Source organism: Onychostoma macrolepis, chromosome 02 (assembly GCF_012432095.1).
Source record: "Onychostoma macrolepis isolate SWU-2019 chromosome 02, ASM1243209v1, whole genome shotgun sequence".
In the NCBI taxonomy this organism is placed as follows: domain Eukaryota; kingdom Metazoa; phylum Chordata; class Actinopteri; order Cypriniformes; family Cyprinidae; genus Onychostoma; species Onychostoma macrolepis.
Window position 1 is genome coordinate 19,576,419 of NC_081156.1, and position 24,681 is coordinate 19,601,099.

The 24,681-nt window shown below is 37.1% G+C and overlaps 2 protein-coding genes across 4 annotated transcripts; both read left to right on the plus strand.

Moving 5' to 3' along the window:
* The first annotated feature begins 7,953 nt into the window (after positions 1-7,953).
* Positions 7,954-10,209, plus strand: pi15b (peptidase inhibitor 15b). Of its 2 annotated transcripts, none has more exons than XM_058753986.1 (6): positions 7,954-8,167; positions 8,327-8,621; positions 9,057-9,175; positions 9,441-9,573; positions 9,646-9,761; positions 9,921-10,209. In XM_058753986.1, exons 2-6 carry the CDS (start codon positions 8,355-8,357, stop codon positions 10,054-10,056), a joined length of 771 nt encoding a protein of 256 aa, XP_058609969.1. In that variant the 5' UTR covers positions 7,954-8,167; positions 8,327-8,354; the 3' UTR covers positions 10,057-10,209. The 2 variants fall into 2 exon arrangements, with proteins under 2 accessions (XP_058609969.1, XP_058609976.1); XM_058753993.1 differs by having other exon boundaries at positions 8,401-8,621.
* Positions 10,210-15,392: 5,183 nt separating this feature from the next.
* Positions 15,393-22,636, plus strand: crispld1b (cysteine-rich secretory protein LCCL domain containing 1b). 2 transcript variants are annotated; one of them, XM_058752652.1, is made up of 15 exons: positions 15,393-15,579; positions 16,075-16,381; positions 18,850-18,968; positions 19,084-19,216; positions 19,321-19,436; positions 19,531-19,631; positions 19,805-19,972; positions 20,146-20,206; positions 20,299-20,365; positions 20,539-20,669; positions 20,750-20,793; positions 20,876-20,948; positions 21,037-21,106; positions 21,479-21,612; positions 21,969-22,636. In XM_058752652.1, the coding sequence occupies exons 2-15, from the start codon at positions 16,124-16,126 to the stop codon at positions 22,018-22,020; spliced, it is 1,527 nt and encodes a 508-aa protein (XP_058608635.1). In that variant the 5' UTR covers positions 15,393-15,579; positions 16,075-16,123; the 3' UTR covers positions 22,021-22,636. The 2 variants fall into 2 exon arrangements, with proteins under 2 accessions (XP_058608635.1, XP_058608642.1); XM_058752659.1 differs by lacking the exon at positions 21,969-22,636 and having other exon boundaries at positions 21,403-21,534.
* The last annotated feature ends 2,045 nt before the right edge of the window (positions 22,637-24,681 follow it).

Consider the following 24,681-nt stretch of genomic DNA (forward strand, 5'->3'; position numbering starts at 1 on the left):
TTTATAATGTTATAAAAGAATTGTATTTCAAATATATGCTGTTCTTTTGAATTTTCTATCCATAAAGAATCCTGAAAATGCATTACGGTTCACACAGAAATATCAAGCAGCACAACTTTTTTTAACACTGACAGTAAGAAATGTTTCTTGAGCACCAAATCAGCATATTAAAGTGATATCTAAAGGATCATGTGACAATGAAGATTGGAGTAATGGCAACTGAGATTTCAGCTTTGCCATAAATTCCATTTTAAAGACAGTTATTTTACATTATGAAACTATTTCACAATATTACAGTTTTTGTTGTATTTTTGAATAAATAAAATGCAAATAAATGTAGCCTTACTGAGAACTTCTTTCAAAACATTTTCTTATGGTCCCAAACTTTTGAACTGTATGTTTGCAAACGCATTTCATTCGCAATGCCAAGGACAACTTGTTACAACAAAAAGTGACCAGACAAAAAACTGTCACTTTATATGGACTGTTAAACAAATACTGCCTGGTTCTGCATGTGATAGAATGTGAATGAACACAATGTTCCTGTTTGAGATTTTCATGGCTCTCTAAAGAATAATTTAATAGTACAGTGGGGCAAAAACGTATTTAGTCAGCCACCAATTGTGCAAGTTCTCCCACTTAAAAAGATGAGAGAGGCCTGTAATTTTCATCATAGGTATACCTACTTATTTTCCACCATAATTTGCAAATAAATTCTTTAAAAATCCTACAAAGTGATTTTTCTGGATTTTTTCCCTCATTTTGTCTCTCATAGTTGAGTTATACCTATGATGAAAATTACAGGCCTCTCTCATCTTTTTAAGTGGGAGAACTTGCACAATTGGTGGCTGACTAAATACTTTTTTGCCCCACTGTATGTTTCTTGTCATTATTTTTTTCCAGCCAAAATGTTCAGTTCTACATTTCAAGATTGAATGAATCGTGATGAATCATTCGACCAAAACACATGCACGCACACACCTGTATATGTGACCCTGGACAACAAAACCAGTCTTAAGTGTCAATTTTTTTAAACTTAGATTTATATATAAATAAGCTTTGCATTGATGCATGGTTTGTTAGGATCGGACAATATTTGGCTGAGATACAACTATTTGAAAATCTGGAATCTGAGGGTGCAAAAAAATCTAAATATTGAGAAAATCGCCTTTAAAGTTGTCCAAATTAAGTTCTTAGTAATGCATATTACTAATCAAAAATTAAGTTTTGATATATTTACGGTAAGAAATACAAAATATCTTCATGGAACATGATCTTTACTTAATATCCTAATGATTTTTGGCATAAAATAAAAATGGATAATTTTGACCCATACAATGTATTTTTGGCTATTGCAACAAATATACCCCAGCGACTTAAGACTGGTTTTGTGGTCCAGGGTCACATATATTAATCACGACGGTCATTTATTTCTTCTTTTTGACTGAAGTGTTTTTTTTAATAGAGTAGTTTTGAATGTGTGAATGATCATATAGGACATGGAAAACAATGAAAATTAAATGAAGGTTCATGCACATAGCAAGCATGGCTATATGTAATTTTTTACTTTTAATTGCTGGAGAACTCGGAGTATACAAGTCATATAAGCAGGTTTGTGCAAATAATGTTTTAAGGAATATAAACAGTTATTTAAAGAAGCCATTGGCTTGAGTGAACTGGTCCTCTGATTACAGGTTTGTCATTTGGACGTTTCACTGGGATGGTATTACCTTCTAAACAGGGCACAGGGTAATAAAGTCGTTATTCTTTGACTATGAGCTTCCAGTTTGCAAGAACATCATTGGGTGGAGCACACAAATGCTCAGCAAGGTTATGGATGGTTTGGCAGTAGACCTTCGTTTTTTCTTTCTCCTATGCTTCAGTTATAGCTAAACAGTACTTGTCCACTAAATTTGAATATGCATTGTAAAATTATCAAATATTAATTAATAAGGTAATAATGAATTTAATCAGCATAATACTAGGCCAACATACATAAAATATGCAAAAGCAGACATTTTCATATCATTTTACTACTGCTGAAGCTCAATCTGTGTGAAATATATACTTAAACTCAAAAAACAGCCCAAATAGTTCCTCCATTACAAATCAAATACTGTGCACAGGTGAAAGGAAATTCATAAGATTCCAGATATTCATTCACCTTATTCATCTGGTTTCTTGCATGCACAGATACTATGCAATTTAAAATTATGCAGTTTTCAGTTTTCTAAAGTTTCTTTATACACTATTTGTTGTTTACACAGTATATGAAGTAGTTTGGTGCACTGACACGTTATTGAAGTGCCTTTCTGCAAAACTGAAAAAGAAGTTTTGAAATAACATTTGTCCATTTTATTAAGGCTATAATTGAGGGTATTAAATAGGAACATTGTCCTGGGCCTTGTTACAGTAAGAGGGAGATCCAATAAGGTCTCATATTATTATTGGTTTATTTCAGAGGTGTTCAATTCTGCTCCTGAAGGGACAAATGTCTTGCAGAGTTTAGCTCCAATCAGCTCCAGCACACTTGCCAACAAGTTTCTAGTGAGTCTTGAAGACCTTGATTAGCTGGTTCAAGGGTGTTTAATTAGGACTGGAGCTAAACTCTGCAGGTCAGTGGCCGCTGATTCATTTAGGGACAGTAAAAAAAAAAGTATGACTCCAGCCAAAGAACTGAAAAACACATTGCACACAGAGAATACAGCATATGCTAATTTGCATCTCAAGTCCCTATGGCTTTTGTTTTTAACAAAATAACCATTATTAGGCCCAGTAGCAAGAAGACCCACTGAAAAAGTTGCAAAGACATGATATAATGCCAGACATTTCCTTTCCAAAAGCTAAACTTCTAACTTAGGGCTAATTACTGCTTGAACACAGTAAACATCTCCCTTCTGGACCGAAGAATGCATAAGCAGTAACATTCAATTCCAAGAAAACCTGCAAATTCACAGTTCAGCGGAAGAAGGGAGGAGATTTGAAGGGGAGTGGGGTCATATGTGCGTCACGTTGCTCTTACTCAGCTTCCACCTGCCAAAGAAAACGATATGCCTCTGAAGGGCTTCTTAACTTGGCTTTACACACATGCTGGCAAATGGGCTCTTTGGATTCAAACACTGAACAAGTGTATCTGTATAAGAAAAGAAAAAAACATAATACATAAACCATATCTCACTGACTTTCTACACCTAAGTTAAATACACTGAGAAAAGTTAGTTATGCCCATTAAAAAAACGTTTAATCTCCGCAAAGAATGGTTATGCTTTGACATTTATGACTTTTTATAGGCTATACAATGCCTATAAAAAGTCAAGTCAAGTCAAGTCACCTTTATTTATATAGCTCTTTTAATAATACAGATTGTGTCAAAGCACTTAACAGTATCAAATTGGAAGATAGAGTGTCAGTAATGTATAATGGTAAGGTTAAACACTCAATTTTCAGTTAAAGCCATTTCATTATTGAATTCAGAGATGTCATTGTCTAGCTCAGTTTAGTTTAAATAGTATCTGTGCAATCAAATCGGCGATAATCGCTAGAAATTAAGTGTCCCCAACTGAGCAAGCCAGAGGCGACAGCGGCAAGGAACCAAAACTCCCTCTGTGACAGAATGGAGAAAAAAACCTTGGGAGAAACCAGGCTCAGTCGGGGGGCCAGTTCTCCTCTGGCCAGATGAAACCCGCATTTCAAAAGTTTATATTTCTATTTTTTATTTTGTTGCAATTTCTAACAATAATAGTATTATGTAGTTAGGTATTTCATTATATTTTTAGTTATTTTGTTATATTTTTAGTTTTATTGTATTGTAATCGAGGACTTCGCTGGGGATATATCTCTGGGGCTCATCTGGGTGTCCTGGTCTCTGCTGACGATCAGGGCTGTAGACATTATCTCTTGGTGCTGATCCACCATCTGATCGGATACGGACTGAGAAACAGAATAGGAAAGAAACAGACAAATATTAGCGTAAATGCCATTCTACTTACGATGTAACGAGTACATCGTGTGTTATGGGGAGTGTTCCCGGTTCCGGTTGATCTAACTAATGCAGCCTAACAATCCTTTAACGGATTTGAATAATAGAAGCGTATTAGTGTGTTATGTGTAAGCCAGGCTAAAGAGATGGGTCTTTAATCTAGATTTAAACTGACAGAGTGTGTCTGCCTCCCGAACAGTGATAGGTAGATTGTTCCAGAGTTTGGGTGCTAAATAGGAAAAGGATCTGCCGCCCGCAGTCGATTTTGATATTCTAGGTATTATCAAACGGCCAGAGTTTTGAGAACGCAGTGGACTTGGAGGACTATAGTGTGATAAGAGCTCGCTCATGTACTGAGGAGCTAAGCCATTCAAGGCTTTATAAGTAATTAACAAGATTTTAAAATCTATCCGATGTTTGATGGGGAGCCAGTGCAATGTTGACAGAACCGGGCTAATATAGTCATATTTCCTGGTTCTAGTAAGGACTCTAGCTGCTGCATTTTGGACCAACTGTAGTTTGTTGATCAAGCGTGCAGAACAACCCCCCAATAAAGCATTACAATAGTCTAACCTTGAGGTCATAAACGCATGAACTAACATTTCTGCATTTGACGTTGAGAGCATAGGTCGCAATTTAGATATGTTTTTGAGATGAAAAAACGCAGTTTTACAGATGCTAGAAACATGGCTTTCAAATTAAAGATTGCTATGAAACAGCACACCTAGGTTCCTGACTGATGAAGAAGAATTGACAGAGCAGCCATCAAGTGTTAGATAATGTTTTTTCAGAATTTAGCAGTAAAAAATGACTCGTCATCCAGTTTTTTATATCGACTATGCATTCCATTAGTCTCTCAATTTGGTGTGTTTCACCGGGCCGCGAAGAAATATAGTGCTGAGTATCATCAGCATAACAGTGAAAGCTAACACCATGTCTCCTGATAATATCTCCCAAGGGTAACATGTAAAGCGTGAAAGGTAATGGCCCTAGTACTGAGCCTTGAGGTACTCCATACTGCACTTGTGATCGATATGATACCTCTTCATTCACTGCTACGAACTGATGGCGGTCAGATAAGTTCGATTTGAACCATGCTAAGGCACTTCCACTAATGCCAACAAAGTTTTCTAGTCTATTCAAAAGAATGTTGTGGTCGATAGTGTTGAACGCAGCGCTAAGATCCAGTAGAACTAATAAAGAGATACAACCACGATCAGATGATAGAAGCAGGTCATTTGTAACTCTAATGAGAGCAGTCTCAGTACTATGATACGATCTAAATCCTGACTGGAATTCCTCACAAATATCATTTTTCTCTAAGAAGGAATATAATTGTGAGGATACGACCTTTTCTAGTATCTTTGACAGAAAAGGGAGATTTGAGATCGGTCTGTAATTAACTAGATCTTTGGGGTCAAGTGGTTTTTTAATGAGAGGCTTAATAACAGCCAATTTGAAGGTTTTGGGGACATATCCTAATGACAATGATGAATTAATAATAGCCAAAAGATCTATGACTTCTGGAAGCAGCTCCTTTAGTAGTTTAGATGGAATAGGGTCTAACATACATGTTGTTGGTTTAGATGATTTAACAAGTTTATACAATTCTTCCTCTCCTACAGTAGAGAATGAATGGAATTGTTCCTCAGGGGATCTATAGTGTGCTATCTGATGCGATACTGTAGCTGATGGCTGCAAGGATACAATTTTATCTCTGATAGTATCGATCTTGGAAGTAAAGTAGTTCATAAAGTCATTACTGCTATGCTCTTGGGAAATGCCAACACCTGTTGATGCTTTATTTTTCGTTAATTTAGTCACTGTATTGAATAAATACAGAGGGTTATGTTTGTTTTCTTCTAGAAGAGACGAAAAGTAATCAGATCTAGCAGTTTTTAATGCTTTTCTGTAGGATAGGGTACTTTCCCACCAAGCTAAACGAAATACCTCTAGTTTAGTTTTCCTCCAGTGGCGCTCCATTTTCCGGGCTGCTCTCTTTAGGGCGCGAGTGTGCTCATTATACCACGGTGTTGGACTCTTATCCTTAATCTTCCTTAAGCGTAAAGGAGCAACCGTATCTAAAGTGCTAGAAAAGAAAGAGTCCATAAAAAGTATTCATACCCTTTCATTTTGTTCACATTTTGTTATGTTGCAGCCTTATGTTAAACTGCTTTGAATTACTTTTTTCCACATCAGTCTATACTTAATACACCATAATGACAAAGCAAAAACAGAATTGTCACAACTTCGTAAATGTATTAAAAAAAAAAAAAAAACTGAAATGTGTACATTGCACAAGTATTCATTCATACCATTAACTCAGTTTGCTTAATTAGTTGAAGCACCTTTACAGCCTCAAGTCTTTTAGGGTATGATACGACAAGCTTTGCACATCAGAATTTGGCAATTACCTGCCACTGTTCTCCTCACCTCTTCACCTCTCAAGCTATGTCAGGTTGGATGGGGGCAGACGCACATTTTCAGGTTTCTCCAGAAATATTTGATTCCATTCAAGCCCAGGCTCTGGCTGGGCCACTCAAGGACATTCACAGAGCTGTCTATAAGCTGCTGTGTACTTTGGGTCATTGTCCTGTTGGTAGGTGAACCTTCTGCCCAGTCTGAGGTTCTGAATGCTCTGGAGTGGGTTTTCATTAAGGCTATCTCAATATTTTGGTGCATTGAGCTTTTCTTCAACTCTGACGAATCCCTCAGTCCCTGCCACTGAAAAACAGCCCCACAGCATGAGACTGCTACCAGCACACTTTACTTTTGGGATGGTTCTCTGCAGGTGATGAGCAGAGCTGGTTTCCTTCAAACATGATGCTTGGAATTGAGCTTCATCAGACCAGAGAATCTTGTTTCTTTAGGTGCTTTTTTGCAAATTCCAAGTGTGTTTTCATGTGTCTTCACTGAAGAGCGGATTGAGTCTTGCCACCCTGCCATAAAGCCCAGATCGGTGGAGTGTTGCAGTGATGTTTGTCCTTCTGTAGATTTCTCCTATCAGGTTCTTCTGTAGATTTCTCCCATCAGGTTCTTGGTCACCACACTAACCAAAGCCCTTCTCCATCAATCCAGTTTGGCCAGGAGGCCAGCTCTAGGAAGAGTCCTGGTTGTTTCAAACTTCTTCCATTAAGGGTAATGGAGAATACATGCTTCTGTGAACCTTCAATGCAGCATAATTTTTTCTGAACTCTTCCCCAGATGTGTTATTTTGATGCAATCCTATTTCTTTGCTCTACAGGCAGTCTTTTAGACCTCAGGGCTTGGTTTTTGCTCTGATATGCATTTTCAGCTGTTAAACCTTTTATTAAGACATGTGTGCCTTTCCAAATCATACCCATTCAATTGAATTTGCCACAGGTTAACTCCACTCGAAGTGTAGTAACATCTACAAGCAATAGGAATGCTCCTGAGCTAAATTTCAACTGTAGCAGATAAGGGTATGAGTTTTTAATTTGTAATACATTTGCAAAGATGTTAAAAACCTGGTTTTTGCTTTGTCATTATGGTGTATGGAGTGTTGATGTGTGTGTGTGTGTGTGTGTGTGTGGGGGTAATTTAAAGCAATTTAACATAAGGCAGCAACATAACAAAATGTGGAAATGAAGCGGTATGAACACTTTTTATAGGCACTGTACATTGTAGGCTATATATATATATATATATATATATATATATATATACACATTTTCAATTTTGTGTGCTGTGAATATTGCATCTAACTTTATATGCGTGCCATTGCAAAGCTAGACCTCACAGCTTTGTTTTCATCCGCGTTGAATTCAATATGGCGTCTATTCTAACCCACCTGATCAAGTTCTATAAGTAAGCCGATACAATTATTTCTATTCATTAAAAAAAAAAAATGAAAAGAAAAAAGAAGGAAGAAAAAAACACAGGTTGATTAGGACATGAATTGGAGATAGACTTTCACTATTACTACTAGCCTATTAAAACAGTAGCCTTATACAAAGAGCGAAAGATAGTGAGCTGGCCTCATGCTGGCTGGAAACGTGCCCTGTTCAGGTAACGGCAGAGCACCTTGCGCTTGCCTCCTGAATCACAGCAGCACAGTATAAAAGCCAGAGGCAGCAGTGGACAGGATGAGAGATCTCCATCAGGATAACTGAGACTCACGGAGCTGCTGCTTCACCGCACACTCAAACAGCTACGAACACTTCAACGGTACGATGTTGATGCAGAAACCTTATATAAACCTTTATAGAAAAAATTATATACTTTATATGTCATTTTAAATATTTCAAATATCATATTTTTCGGTCTTTGTCTTAATAATATATATTTTTGAGATGAAAATGTTCATGAGTATTATTTCATTTACAGATTATCACTGATTATTTATCAAAAAGGGATGAAGAGCATCAACTTTTTTACCGACTTACTGCTTCTATTCATAGCCAGTGACGCGAGCGCTTGGATTATCAGAAATGCTACTGAAACGCTCACCGGAACCAATATCACTATCAATAAATCGGAAACGAGGACTGACGGATTAGCATCCATGCCCAAATCAAGGCGAAAACGGTACATTTCGCAAAGTGACATGATAGCTATTCTGGACTATCACAACAAGGTGCGAGCGAATGTTTTCCCACCTGCAGCCAACATGGAGTACATGGTAAGCAACCAACTCATCCCTCTCATCTTTCCATTTTACCAAATAAACAATATGCAGCATTTTACATCTCAATAGCAAAACTATAAAAACTGATTAGATTGACATTCGGTCCTGTATTTATATCATTCGACAGCTCCTCCTGCTGGATACAATAAAATATTATAAAAGCCTATTATAATAGCTTCAAGTCATTTAATGCCAAAGATAAATTTACTTTTGATTTTAAAAGGTATAACATAGTTTGTTGATTTATTGTACACAGAATTTTACAATCACATTGTCTTGATTTCATGGACATTTATGACATATGAGAGTGTGTGTGTGTGCATGACTAAATGCCATTTTATTTGATGTGCATACGATTTCCTGCAAGGTAAAAGTTGTAAAATGATAATTATTAAATTTTTACCTCACACAATTGTTATGTTGTTTTAGGTTTGGGATGAAGGCCTGGCCAGGTCAGCAGAAGCTTGGGCAGCCACGTGTATTTGGGAACATGGACCTCCTTACCTTCTCCGATATCTGGGTCAAAACCTCTCAGTCCGAACTGGCAAGTAAGTCTTGCAGGTGAACAGTTGTTTGCTATTGATAGAAGAACCTGTCAGATCTTTATTATTCTTAGAATAAAGAAGAATTGTGCTTATTTAATGGCTTGAAATGTCACTTTGGCAGCATTATCCAATTACAAACAATGAACAAGACTCAAGGCAATGGGCCAGACCAGAATTTCATGTTTTAGATGCAGTCCAGTGGATAATACTTCTTGTTTTCTCTCTCTTGTTTTCTAAATTGCACCCAAATCGTTTCTTCTCCTGCCAGTTACCGCTCCATTCTTCAGCTGGTTAAACCTTGGTATGATGAGGTCAGAGATTATGTGTTTCCATACCCACATGACTGCAATCCTCGCTGCCCGATGCGCTGTTACGGACCCATGTGCACACATTACACACAAGTGAGTTTGGTTGCAAGTCATAATTCAGATTAAGCAAACAGTAAAATGTCTGACGCTCTCTGAATGTTACAGATGGTGTGGGCGTCATCAAACAGAGTTGGATGTGCCATCCAAACCTGTTACAATATGGTAGTGTGGGGTGCTGTGTGGAGGGAGGCAACATACTTGGTCTGCAATTATTCTCCAAAGTTAGTCATATTTTTATCTTTTCATGCAACCCTAGCCAGATATTACACCCAACAAGAGCACAGAGTGTACCCTTCTCAGTCTGATAATGCCAGCGCATGTCTAAAGTGTTATGCATGCTCATCTTTGTGGTATATTTTTTAAATGGTCCTATTTTTCAGGGGCAACTGGATTGGTGAGGCACCTTACAGAGTTGGTGTGCCTTGCTCAGCCTGTCCTCCAAGCTACGGAGGTTCATGCAGCAACAACATGTGCTATCCTGCCATCAACTCAAACTTCATGTACTGGTTTAAATAAGCTGTCTGTCATATGTCTAAAGGAATAGTTCAACCAAAAATGAAAAATCAGGCCAATCCGAGATTTAGATGAGTTTGTTTCTTCCTCAGAACAGATTTGGAGAAATTTAGCATTACATCACTTGCTTACCAATGGATCCCCTGTAGCGAATGGGTGCAGTCAAAATGAGTGTGTAAACAGCTGATAAAACATCATGATAATCCACAAGTACTCCACTGGATCAAAAACATCTTGTGACAAGAAAACCTGCGTGTTTGTAACAAACAATTTCATCATTAAGATTTTTAAAAAGACTTGCTTCTGGTTAAAATAGGAGTCCTCTATACAAAATATTGCTTTCTCCAGTGAAAAATCAGAGTCTGTATCAGAAAAGAAATACGCACTGATCAAGCATTGTTTACAAGCAAAGACAGTCTAAAGCAGTTCTAAACAAATATGTCAGTGGATTTTAATATGAGAGCACAACAGGGGATGGACTTTTTCACTTGAGGAGGCGTTATTATGGATTATGGGTATTTTTGCCAGAAACCACATTTTTAAGTTAAAAGCCTTAAAGGGATACTCCACCCCAAAATTAAAATTTTGTCATTTAATCACTTACCCCCATGTCGTTCCAAACCTGTAAAAGCTTCGTTCGTCATCGGAACATAATTTAAGATATTAAATAAATGACAAATTTTTCATTTTGGGGTGGAGTATCCCTTTAATAATGGATTTGTTTCTAACAAACATTCAGCTTTTCACTTTCCAAGATGTTAATTAATGGACTTGAGTCATGTGCATTACTTGTGGATTATTGTGATGTTTGTATCAGCTGTTTGGACTCTCATTCTGACGGCACCCATTCACTGCAGAGGATCCACTAGTGAGCAAGTGATGTAATCTGTTCAGATGAAGAAACAAACTCATCTACATCTTGGATGGCCTGAAGGTGAGTACATTTCCAGCTAATTTTTGAGTGAACTGTTACTTTAATGCTATTGAGTACATTTTTACCGTGATGTATACCTTTTAAATCTATATTGATTTTGTACTGCAGATATAGCTGCTTTTTTGTATGTGATACTGTTGATTCCAGAAATGGTGCTAATGTTAATACAATCTTAATATGACTGTTTTAGAATCAGCCATCATATTGATGCTCATGAATAGATTAGTTATATTTTCTTCTGGTGCACAGAGTAAGTCTGTGCTGATCACTCTATATAACTATGTTTATGTTCCACTTCTATACACATACATTTCTTATTTTTTAAAATCTGTTTCATCAGGGTTTTTCCAAGGTGCTTAGACATAAAACATTCAAGCTATTTTTGGCAATAAAGTTTTTAAAGCTGTCCATGAATTTTCAGTAGCAAAAACCACTCCAAAGTTTTTGTAATGATAAAGTTAAATGTATTTTCAGCATTTTTATTTGATCATGTAAAGTTTTTATATGCTTAGATATATTTTATGTTGTTGTGTGCGTGATGCTTTTATCTATATTGGCAATTGATGATAAATGATCATGAAATGGTGTTCTATGACAAGGATTGTTATTCTGAATTTGATTTGCTTTACATAATGTTTGCTGAACAGTAACATAGCTATGGTTAGCTTACATGACCTCAGATTGTGACCTCTCCCCAACTCCACATCCTTATTTTATAACTAGTTCTCTGGAAGAGAGAAGGTGCGTCTAAGCTATTAAATGATTATACAATCTCATATAAATTTGTATTATATAAACATTTTTATTTTGTGCCAGAATATTGTAACAAACCGCTCTTTCAATTGGTGACTCATTGAGATAATTATTAACTGCATAGTTCTTCATTCCCAGTTTATAGTGGTATTGTTGTCTTCTTTTTTTCTTTTAAATAAGGGATAGGTAGATCACATGCCCTTAAATCTCCTTACACACAGGATAACGCATATTGCACTGAGATTATTTATTTCAGCCCAATATGCAGTTTTTGTGCTGAAAATATACTAATAAAGAAGTCTTTACTACTTGTGAGTGTGTTTTGGGGTACAGTTTACATGAGGTTGACACTGCATTTAAAATATTGCTTTTGCAAATATACACTGACATTTCTTCAAATTTAAGAGATGTATTGAGTTCATTTGCAAATACATTTCTAAGATTTTCCTGGCACATGTTGCTCATTGTCTTTCAGAGGCTGCTTCACTACATGACCTTTATTGATTTTGTAAATGTTTGTCTATGAAGCTAAATGGTTCCAGTTTTCCTGGACAGTTTTGCAGCGTTGCTTCTAATCCACTTTCCAGATTTTCTTTTGTATTATTTCTTTTTTTGTTTACCTCTTGTTTAGCTTAATATACGTCTCTCTGTTCTGTTTCTGATGAAAAACTCAGAGCTGTCCAAAGATCTGCAGGCCTCAAGTTTTGAGTCACCTGAAAATATTCCTGATCACTGTGCAAGACTGATCTGGTGAAAACATTCTCAGCATTTCTGTATGTTGATTAAGCTGAAATATGAGAAATAGTGAACCAATAGTATGTTTGCTCAGGGAAAAAACAACACACCCTTATTTGTTTAATTTCGCAGACCATCAGTATTGGCAATGGATGTAAGCAGAAAGAAACTGAAAGACTTTCCCCCTCACCACCACCAAATAACAAACATAACAACCTAGCTCCCTCAGCAAAATATAGGTCAGAACCACTGCATACATTAACTGGGCCTGCTGAAGGCCTTCCTGGCCAATAGATACATTGAAATGACCATTCTTTTTCAATTTCTTCAACAGATGTGCACATTGTAGAATATACATCTAAAGGTAAGTTTTAACTCTTTCTCTATTGAGGTTACAAGATTACAACCCAAATTCCGGAAATGTTGGGACATTTTTTTAAATTTGAATAAAATGAAAACTAAAAGACTTTCAAGTCACATGAGCCAATATTTTATTCACAATAGAACATAGAGAACATAACAAATGTTTAAACTGAGAAATGTTATACTTTAATTCACTAAATGAGCTCATTTCAGATTTAATGTCTGCTACAGGTCTCAAAAAAGTTGGCACGGGGGCAACAAAGGGCTGAAAAAGCAAGAAATTTTGAAAAGATTCAGCTGGGAGAACATCTAGCATCAAATTAAGTTAATTGACATCAGGTCTGTAACATGATTAGCTATAAAACGGATGTCTTAGAGAGGCAGAGTCTCTCAGATGTAAAGATAAAGTAAAGGCTCTCCAATCTGTGAAAGAGTGCGTAAAAAGATTGTGGAATACTTTAAAAACAATGTTCCTCAACGTCAAATTGCAAAGGCTTTGCAAATATCATCATCTACAGTGCATAACATCGTCAAAAGATTCAGAGAAACTGGAGAAATCTCTGTGCATAAGGGACAAGGCCGAAGACCTTTGTTGGATGCCCGTGGTCTTCGGGCCCTCAGACGACACTGCATCATTCATCGGCATGATTCTGTCATTGACATTACTAAATGGGCCCAGGAATACTTCCAGAAACCACTGTCAGTAAACACAATCCGCCTTGCCATCTGCAGATGCCAACTAAAGCTCTATCATGCGAAAAGGAAGCTATATGTGAACATGGTCCAGAAGCGCCATCGTGTCCTGTGGTCCAAGGCTCATTTAAAATGGACTGTTTTTAAGTGGTCAGACGAGTCCAAATTTAACGTTCTTGTTGGAAATCACGGACGCCGAGGAGGGAGACCTTCCAGCGTGTTATCAATGTTCAGTTCAAAAGCCAACATCTCTGATGGTATGAGGGTGCATCTCTGATGGTATGAGGGTGCTCTGATATTATGAGGGTGCATCTCTGATGGTATGAGGGTGCATATGGTATGGGCAGCTTGCATGTTTTGGAAGGCACTATGAATGCTGAAAGGTATTTAAAGGTTTTAGAGCAACATAGGCTCACCTCCAGACGATGGGCCGGTTGCAAAAATTGTTTAGACTAGTCTTAAAAAGTTAGTGACCTAATTTTTTTGCTTCAAGACTGGTCAAAACTTTTTAAATTCAATTATGAAAAGGTAGATTGGTCTTATTTGTATTGGAAAAGTAAAACTGATTACCCCTTGGCAACTGCTAGTTGGTAAAACTAGTTCTTAAGACACAGTCTTAACATTGTGGTTAAGTTTATGCAACTGGCCCGATGTCTATTTCAGGGAAAGCCTTGTGTATTTCAGCAGGACAATGCAAAACCATATACTGCAGCTATTACAACAGCATGGCTTCGTAGTAGAAGAGTCCGGGTGCTGAATTGGCCTGCCTGCAGTCCAGATCTTTCACCTATAGAGAACATTTGGCACATCATTAAACGAAAAATAAGTCAAAGACGATCACTAACTCCTCAGCAGCTGGAAACCTATCAGGGAAGAATGGGACCAAATTCCAACACCAAAACTCCAGAAACTCATAACCTCGATGCCCAGACATCTTCAAACTGTTTTGAAAAGAAGAGGAGATGCTACACCATGGTAAACATACCCCCGTCCCAACTATTTTGAGACCTGTAGCAGGCATCAAATTTGAAAAGAGCTCATTTTGTGTATAAAATTGTAAAAATTTCTCAGTTTAAACATTTGTTGTGTTATCTATGTTCTATTGTGAATAAAATAATGACTCATGTGATTTGAAATTATTTTATTTTTCATTTTATTCAAATGTAAAAAATGTCCCAACATTTCCGGAATTCGGGTTGTAAAATTATGTGACTTTGCCATAAATACCAGATTATTATCTGATAAATTAAGCAAAATTCAAGACGAATTAGTTATGTATAAATAAATCCATATAGTTGTTCAGCTAAAATGTCCTGTTTGTGGAGAGCATTCAGAGTTCATGGAGTTCAAAGTTTTTATCAATATAGTGAAGACTTGAAAAAAAACTACTCAATGCTGCCATCTAGTGTTTGTTTGGTCTGTGACACAGTATACTGTACAGTCCATTGTTCTAAATAGATAGATAGATAGATAGATAGATAAATAGATAGATAGATAGATAGATAGATAGATAGATAGAGTTATTTTTTACAAACTATCCAATATACTATTATATCCCGTAAACCTAACCATCACAGAAAACCTGGATTTAAAAAAAAAAAAAAAAAGTTTACAGTAAAGATTTACTCATAGAAACATTTAAGATTTTCCCATCTTTGTAGGAGGTCTACCTACCACACGCACACAAATAAAAATAGCATAAATCTTTGTTGACTTTGACTAGATATGCAGAGCAGAAACACAGGCTAATGCAGCAGTATTTATGCGTATATTTTCACCGGTATATATGCTTCTGTGCTGTGGGTGTGTCGATGTGCGTGTGGGCGTGGCTTAAAAGTTCACTATAAATGAGAAAAGCAGCCACACAATTTGAAACATTTGAAAGTACATTATTTTGCCGCGCAATGACTCATGATGACTCATTCATAAAGAAACTTCAAGCAGATCAAAACAGGCGGACACGTGTATTTGAAATACAAAACAGCAGCGAATAATTATTTGAGCAAATCAACACCGGAGATAAACATCCACGCGCGGAACGGCAAAAGGTAAAATGCTGCTTAAAATGCTTTCATATAAATAACACTTAACATTTATTTTAAAATATGTCATATGAATTGATAGTAGCTACTACAAGTGTTATAACGGCAAGTCTAGTAAAGATAATATTAATTTCTTTAAAGGTAGCATTAGAGTTAGTCATATAACTAAAGATGTTAGAGACTTCAAAGACTTGTGTGGTCAGTTTTAATGCAAGACACGACCGTATGAAATATTGCATGTGTGTGGCAAAAGGCGCACACAAGTCTTTGACATGTGAGAAACAATCAGCTCAGTTGTAAAAATGCTGAAACTGCACTTTTCGGTCAGGCTTGTGTGAAATGATCTATTTCTGAGCATCCATGCAAATGCACACAAATCATCATTATGTTATATTACGTTGTGTAAAAATTCTGTAGCCTATAAAAAATTATATAAGTAGCCTATACATTTGTGTGCATTAAAATTATTTCAATCTGATTAAAATGATTTTGATTTCACAGGCAGAGGACATATACAACTTTGGATTTTGTAACTGACAGCTGTGGAAACATGAAGTGTGGACATGAAGATTTATTTAGTGGGTTTGTGCTGCTTGTGACTGTCCAAACTGTGGTTTCCATGGTGATTCCCAATGCCACCCACTTAGAAGCCATCCTGGAAAAATACATGGATAAGGATGAGGCTTGGTGGCAAGCCAAGTCAAGGGGCAAAAGAGCAATTTCACAGAGCGATATGCAACTGATTCTTGACCTACATAATAAGCTGAGGGGTCAAGTGTACCCCCCTGCCTCAAATATGGAGTACATGGTAAGATCACATGATTCTACCTCAGTCACAATTCTACTGAATCATGTTCCTAACTTTTGATCAAAAATATATTTTCTGCAAAATGTCATACAAAATTCAAGGGTCAGTCGTGGTTTTACCTGCCAAATAGTGAATAAAATAAATTGTCTACTACATATATACATACTTATATGTCATGGCCAATATTAAAATAGTACTTTATTTGTCGAAATAAGATTTGAGATTTTGTAATGTTATTAATAGTATAATTCATTAAGCGTTAGATGACAGCACGAGTAATCGAAATGCAAAAAAAATGGAAATGTAAAATTAAATATGCAATATCTGGAACCATATTTCAAATACATTTAAAATTATCTGATATTGTCCAATAACTGACATGGAACCAATATATTGTGCATCCCTACTTGAAATCAGCATGAAGTACAGAAAGAATCAGTCAAATATATTTTAAAAGGTGAAAACCTGTAAAATCATGCTAAAGTACAATTTTCCCATTGAATGGTGAGTTAAAAGGCTATTTATACATTGGTGGGGTCATGAGGGGGCTTATAAATGTATCACATGGCTCTGCCAACCGGTATTGGGTACCACACCATAACCGCACTTTGCACAAATGCACTAGAACACACTGAACTACAGTCAAGTTTGTGGTCTACAACAAACAGTTCATCAGATCCATCAGGGAGGCCAAAATGCAGCTTCTCCTTCCCACGTTCTGTGGCTCACCTACTGTACGTGGCACTCAGCCAGACCTCTCATTGCTTTCTGGCCAAATATGACCTGATACTTCTTAGAACCATCTATAGCTGCTGCTGCTTTTTCCCGCTGCATTGCAGTTGGCAACAATGATGGCAAATATTGACTCAGACATCAAAGAATAGAATAGAATATAACACTCTAAATCAACAGAGACCATCCTTTTATTTTAGCTCTTAGGTCCAGTGTACAACACAGTAGTTCTTCTTTAATCCTAAAATATATGATGCATTTCTCAGCACTGCACATGGATGATTTTATGTGACTGACACTTGCAATCAGCTGTTAAGAGAAGAGTTTCAAAGCATTCTTCTTAGACAATTACTTTTGAGTTGATAACATCTGTGGCACTCTGGGACTCTGAACAATTCAGTGTTAAATCTGTCAAATCCCAGAGCCCTGTATCCCACAGCAAAGTTTAACAGAATGTGTCTTTGTGTGGGGCGCACGTAGGGGAGGAGACATTAGCTACCTGCATGCTACACAGTCCTCTGGGTAATTACTCTGAAAGGGAAGTAGCGGGAGTCACAGAGGATGCATATCTCCCTTGGAATGCACCCAGATGGTCGCTGTAACAGCAAATTAGGCATCGCAACAAATAAACAATGTCAAGACGGGTCTCAAAGGCCACATAAAATGCCAGAGGGCTTTGCATATCTGTGCATGTTCTGCTCAGATGCAGAAAGCTTGCTACAATTTTATGCACCTGAAAGACCAGTATTACATTCACATTTATGGTAAACATAATACAGCTCGCATTAACATCATTGTAAACAGTAAGAATCTTCTATTTTTCAGGTGATATGCTGTGCTGGATAAAAGATCAGAGTTATCAAGGTGGTTGAGGAATAGTATTTGTTGAGGACTGATGGAATGGAATGTACCAGCTCTGCACATATGGAACAGATTAGCACAGGGCAGCTAACTACGCATATGTAATTTTAAATTAAGCTTCTCTGTATTGAAATAATCAGAACCCTGTGCAGAACAGTACACTGCTTATTCTTTCATACAATACACTTTAAACCAGTAGAGTTTACACTAATGGCAGTTTTAATATGGCTTTGTTTTGTCCCAAGTTAGTGAAACAGAAATTCTTTATGGTTTTTAACTCTAATTGGCCCACTTGTAGATTTATATCAATCTACTGGACAGAACTAAACAACCATGCATTGACGTACATACTGTAGGCAGAACCAGGTTCAACAATTTGCCAAAAAATTTTTTTTTCTGACGTGCTTTTGCCCATTTAAAACACATGTTTTGTGTTTTAAATGGATAGTTCACCCAAAAATGAAAATTCTGTAATTTACTCACCCTTGTGTCCAAACCTGTATTACTTCCTTTCTTCTGCTGAACACGAAAGAAGATGTTCTGAAGAATATTGATAACGAAACAGTTGTTGGTAACCACTGACTTCCATTGCATGGACAAAATTTATTTTATGAAGAAAGAAAGTTGTACAGGTTTGGAATTACATGAAGGTGAGTAAATGATGACAACATTTTAATTTATGGCTGAACTAGTCTGGATCTTTTGCGCACAAGACACACACAGGTATGACATTGTCCAGTACAGTTCATTTCACGTGAAAATACTTTTGAAAAATGTCAGGTTTGAGTTTGATAAGAAGGTGGTTGTCAAATACAGAACTGATAACCGTATTCTGCTGCATATACAATATAGCTTGTGGTTCTTCGCTGTGACAGGTGTGGGACACTGAACTGGAGAGGAGCGCTGAGCACTGGGCACACACTTGTCTGTGGGAACATGGACCGTCTCACCTGCTGACCAGGATTGGCCAGAACCTGGGAGCTCACTGGGGCAGGTGCTGTATTACAAATGGATAAAAACAATATTGATGTCACATCAAATAACAGTTGCATCTCATTGAGTTCTTATACAGTGTACTAACTGTTTGCTTTAAATGTGATTGTCTTTAGAGACAGACCTCCGACATTTCATGTCCAAGCCTGGTATGATGAAGTGAGAGATTTCAGCTACCCCTATCCACAAGAGTGTAACCCTCACTGCCCCTACAGATGCTCTGGACCAGTCTGCACGCATTACACACAGGTAAAACCACATTCACGTTTTTAACAATTTACATTTTGCTATGATACAAGCAATCAGTTGAGATGTGCTATATAGTAATAGCGATATTATGTTTTTTTTCACAGCTGGTTTGGGCCACAACCAACAAAATTGGCTGTGCCATCAATGTGTGCTATAACATGAATGTATGGGGGATGATCTGGGCCAAAGCTGTGTACCTGGTCTGCAATTACTCTCCCCCGTAAGAATGTTAAGCTTTTTTTGTCATTTGCAGTAAGATATAATTCTAATAAAGCACTATTATTAGCTTTTGTCATGTGGCATCCTTTTCACAGAGGTAACTGGTGGGGACATGCGCCATACAAGCATGGGACCCCTTGCTCTGCCTGCCCACCCAGCTATGGCGGCAGTTGCAGAAACAATCTCTGCTATAAAGGTACTAAACGTAAATAGACCAAATATTGAGACAAATTTGATTCATTATTATGACGTATTACATAGTTAATTTGATTAAAATATGTTAGACATCCCTAAACTAGATAAGAAAACAACATTTATCTAACATATGAAGGCTGTAGGTTCTGAATCATTTGAAAAATCTCTCTTCAGATGATGGCAGTCATTATCATTACACCCCTGAGACAGAGGAAAATAACTACATTGAACCAGAACCCGAGCCAGTACGAAGCCATGACAACCACTACAGAGATGAGACCCCGACACCTTCTCCCAACGAGAACATTGAGAGGAATGAAGTCATCAGTACTTCCCAGATGTGTAAGATAACGTCACTAGTTGACTCGAGATAAATTTCATTGGTTGACTTAACTGGACAGGGCTGTAAAGTCTTTACTGGGTACCATCAGAAAGTATGTTTACATAGATACTGTATGTATGAAAAAAATAGACTCCTGTGTTTATGTATTGACATCTACTATTATTTTTTGCAGCTCAGCAAGTAGCTTGTGATACTAGATTACGTGATCAGTGCAAAGGAACTACTTGTAACAGGTAAAATGGGTGGATTCGCACATCAGCTACAAACAAATGTGATTTGGTCATTCTACTATGAATAATTTCATGTCTGGTAAATCTTTAATCAGGTACGAATGCCCACCAGGCTGCTTGTACAACTATGGAAAAGTAATTGGATCGGGTCATTATGACATGGTAGGTAAATGCATTCGCTTTGCATTTTATTTATATCAATGTGGCATCGCGCAGATTTATAAGTTGCACAGATTTACACATTTTTTCCATTTACATATTTAATTGCTATATCTAATTTTGGATGGATTGTGGTCAGCTCAGGGTCTCTCTCATTAATGTTGCTGTTTTTCCAGCAATCCAGCATCTGTGGTAGCGGCTTGCATGCTGGAATAATAGATGACGATGGAGGCTGGCTGGATGTCACAAGGGTGGGCAGAAGGCAACGATTCTTAAAGTCCTTCAAAAATGGAGTTCAGACTCTGGCGTAAGTCACAGAACCCATATGTTTCATGCTGCTGGATGTGGGTTCAACAATGTTCTCACATTTTCCATTTTATTCCTCAGGAAAAATCAGAGTGCCAATGCCTTCACCGTATCAAATGTTCCAGGTAAGTGCATATGTGATTATTTTTAATGAGATAAGCATTCAGTTTCAGAAAATAAATGTAATAAATGTTTTATGACTTCCAGTGAAAGCAGTTAATTGTGAAACTACGGTGGCACAATTTTGCCCTTTCAAGAAACCAGTCCGGCACTGTCCCAGGTAAAATAATCACAAAATACAATGCAGTAAATTTGTCATTAATAGCACAAATATAAAAATAACAGCTAACAAGATGTGTTTTTTTCAGGTTGTATTGTCCTCGTAATTGCTTGTACAACAGCTATGCCCGAGTGATCGGAACCCGCTATTATTCAGATGTAAGTCTTCATGCCATTTAAAGGGATAGTTTAACCAAAAATGAAAATTAGCCCATGATTTTTTCACCAGATTTACTGCTTGCTTTGTATTTTTCTCTGCTTCAACTTAATTTAACTCAAACTATTCACATTATTTTTTATAGCTCTATACTATTATTATATGCCAAAAATGATCTTTTTGTTCCCCTAATGAACTTTAGAAACGAAGATGATACTTAAACATAACTGATCATTCACATAAGTCTCCTCAGCTGTAAAAGTACAATAATATGTTCCTCTGGGTCGCTCTATTGCAGCTATTAGGAAGTCACTGTTCTGTTACCTCTGCAGTGGAAAATGAGCCATCTTTCCTTATTCTGTCCCACTGAGCAGAATTCCAGTATATGCAGGGCAGCTATCCACGCAGGGGTGATTCGAAGTGACTCAGGAGGTTATCTGGACATAATGCCTGTGGACAAGAGGAAGCAGTACAAGGGCTCCTACCAGAATGGCATCACCTCAGAGAGGTACTGAGTGTGTTGAGTCAGCTTTTGAGCTACTACTGCTGTAGCTGATCTTTCCTTCTTGGCTTCAGCTGGTCTTCAGACTAACTATCTAATATCCCTCCATATGAGCTTGGTTGGATAACGTAATCATTTTATTTAGTGGGTGGCTGAACGGTAATCTTATAAACTCTGCTTCTCCTCTGCAAAATAAAACCAGACCACCTACACAGTCTGGTTTTGTTTTGCTTCATTACATAGCATTTTGAGGGTATCATGAGTATCTGAAGGGTGATTAATGAATTATACTAGCATTTAAATCATATATGTTTCTATCCTGCTGGTTCTGGATTAATATTGGCCATTATTTTTCCATTTAGCCTACAGAATCCCTCAGGAGGCAAAGCGTTCCGAGTGTTTGCGGTCATTTGAAACCATCGTCCAAGGACAGATGCAAGGAAATAGAGCTCTTGGTAACATAACAGCCAGTAATTACCACGCATTTGGTTTGCTGGTCTTGCTGGGCTGGATTTTAGGCCAGTGCTGTCACGAAAAATCTCCTCAACAGGAAGAAAAGACATTGACTTTGACACCATCTGGCCCTGAGAAAACAAAGTCTCCATGATTTTTTTTCTCTGCGTGTAAATGTCATGTATATATGTGTTGTAAATATAGTGAATTTTATCCATTACATTCATTCTTGTATGTTTTTATAAAACGTATATATTTGTTATTTTAAGCACATAAAGATATAAAGCATTCCTTAAAATAACAAAATAGGCAATTGTGCATGCAAACACAGAAGTGTTAATGTCTGAACATGTTGAATGTGTAGAAAAGGCAATATATTACAGTTTATATTTTTGTAAACATATTTTTATATCAGTGTTCAGAAGCTGCTCATTGGTGTATTGCGCTTTACAGTATATTATGCTGCATATGTTCAGAATTTGATACTGTAACAACCTGGCAGGCCAGGAAATCATTATTGCTTTAGAAGAATTTGAAAAATGTACCACAGAAGGAGCAGTGGAGACACATTTTTGTGTTATTTATTTTCATGCAATCTAAAATAAAGATATTTAGACTCATAATTCCTCTGTTACAAATATCACTATACCATCCTGCCATGACCGTGACTATGAACATCTTGAGTGTATCTTATTGCAGAGCAAGTATATTGAAATATTCCTTGTGGTCACATCACAATGTCCAGTTTTGATGTATTATGCATTTGAATTTATGTGATTTTTGGCTAAACACAGCTGTGAGGTTATTTCAAATTCGAGATTCTGGAAGGCGCAGACGGAGCCTCTGCACCTTGAAGAATGAAAACCCAACGTGCCTCATGTGAAAACACTCAACTTCTGCTGGCGGTGCACAGGCACCACAGACAAAGAAGGACATTGTGTGTATGCTGGTGTGTGTGATGATTTCAATCTCACTTCCTGGAGTGCATTTCCTCCATGTCAGGCACAGATGTGGTTGAGTTGTAGTAGTGAGCTCTCTGTCACTCACCTTGACCTCTCTCATTTCCTGTCTGCCCTCTCAGGCTCTCTCAAGATCATTGCCTCCAGGCTCACAACCCCTTGCAGTTTATCACAAAATCACAAGTATGTTTGTGCCTTGTTCATACAGCCATCAAATGTGCACTCAATAAATTTTCCATTATTAGAATGTTTTACTCATGAAGAAATTAATAGTACTTTGGTCACACTACTGTCAGTACGATATTGTATATACATAGAGAGAGAGAGATTTGTAACAAAATATTAGAAATAATAATAATAATACTCTTATTCAGCAAGGAAGCATTAAACTGATCAAAAGTAACAGCAAATACTTTTATGTTAAAATGATTTATATTTCAAATGAATTCTGTTCTTTTGAGCTTTCTATTCAGCAAAGAATGCTGTAAAATTGTGTCATGGTTTGAACAAAAATATTAAGCAGCACAAATGTTTTCAACACTACTGTAATAATTATAATAATTTTTCTTGAGCATGAAATATTGATGGCTTTCCCCATTACAGGAATAAATTACATTTTAAAATATATTAAAATAGAAAACAGTCATTTTAAATTGCAATAATATTTCTGAATTTTACTGTTTTAATAAATGCAGCATTGGTGAGCATAAGAGACTTCTTCCAAAAACATTTAAAAATCTCACAACCCCAAACTTTTGAATATAATTTTATGTTTTGAAGAAATGCAGTATGTACATTTTGTGTTGTGAAAAATTCTACATTCACATGATAATAAGGCTTCAGTCATAAAAGTATCCTGACATAAAAGTTAAATATGTTTGTTTGTTTTTTTTACATGGAGCAGGTTGCCTCATGGAAGACTCTGGTGGCCTAGTAGTGCACAACAATGAAGTCACCACAACCAACATGATCTCACAGAATTCCGTGTAATGTTCACGGATTTAATTAACCTCCGAATCTGTGGTGGCATCACGGAATCGCCGAAAATTCCGTGATGGGCTCACAGAAGTGATACCAATGTAAGTCAGTGACAGGCATCAGCCGTGCTCCACGCACGGATCCACTGGTTCAACACTTTCAATATGCCGACGCGATAATTTATCGTCATCATTATTGTTCAGAACTGGGTAGGTTTAGGTTAGGGGTGGGGTCAGGTACTCCAGTGAAAGTATAACTGCATCGGAGTCACTCTTTTTACGTGGTCCGATGCAGCGCTGGTGTTGAACCAGTGAATCCGTGCATGGACCACGGCTGATGCCTTCTGTGAGCCCAGCACGGAATTTTCGGCGATTCCGTGATGCCACCACAGATTCGGGGTTAATTAAGTCCGTGAACATTACACGGAATTCTGTGAGATCAGGTTGCCACAACACATAGGACTAATTTCATTGTGTTGTGGCTTGTTTCCTTTGTGTTGTGATAATTTTTTTTGTGTTGTGGCTCGTTTCCGTTATGTTGTGCTGATTTCGTTGTGTTGTGTTAATTTTGCTGTGTTGTTTCTGTTTTGTTGTGCTAATTTCATTGTGTTGTGGCCGTTCTGTTGTGGCTTGTTTCCATTGTATTGTGCTAATTTTGTTGTGTTGTGGCTTGTTTTCATTGTGTT

Excerpts from the sequence above, each read along its gene's own strand:
- pi15b (XM_058753986.1), top strand. The coding sequence starts at position 8,355 with ATGAAGAGCATCAACTTTTTTACCGACTTACTGCTTCTATTCATAGCC. Across the intron at positions 9,574-9,645 it reads TGTGCACACATTACACACAA|ATGGTGTGGGCGTCATCAAA; the intron begins GTGAGTTTGGTT and ends TGAATGTTACAG. Across the intron at positions 9,762-9,920 it reads GTCTGCAATTATTCTCCAAA|GGGCAACTGGATTGGTGAGG; the intron begins GTTAGTCATATT and ends CCTATTTTTCAG.
- crispld1b (XM_058752652.1), top strand. The coding sequence starts at position 16,124 with ATGAAGTGTGGACATGAAGATTTATTTAGTGGGTTTGTGCTGCTTGTG. Across the intron at positions 19,437-19,530 it reads GTCTGCAATTACTCTCCCCC|AGGTAACTGGTGGGGACATG; the intron begins GTAAGAATGTTA and ends TCCTTTTCACAG. Across the intron at positions 19,973-20,145 it reads CATCAGTACTTCCCAGATGT|CTCAGCAAGTAGCTTGTGAT; the intron begins GTAAGATAACGT and ends TATTTTTTGCAG.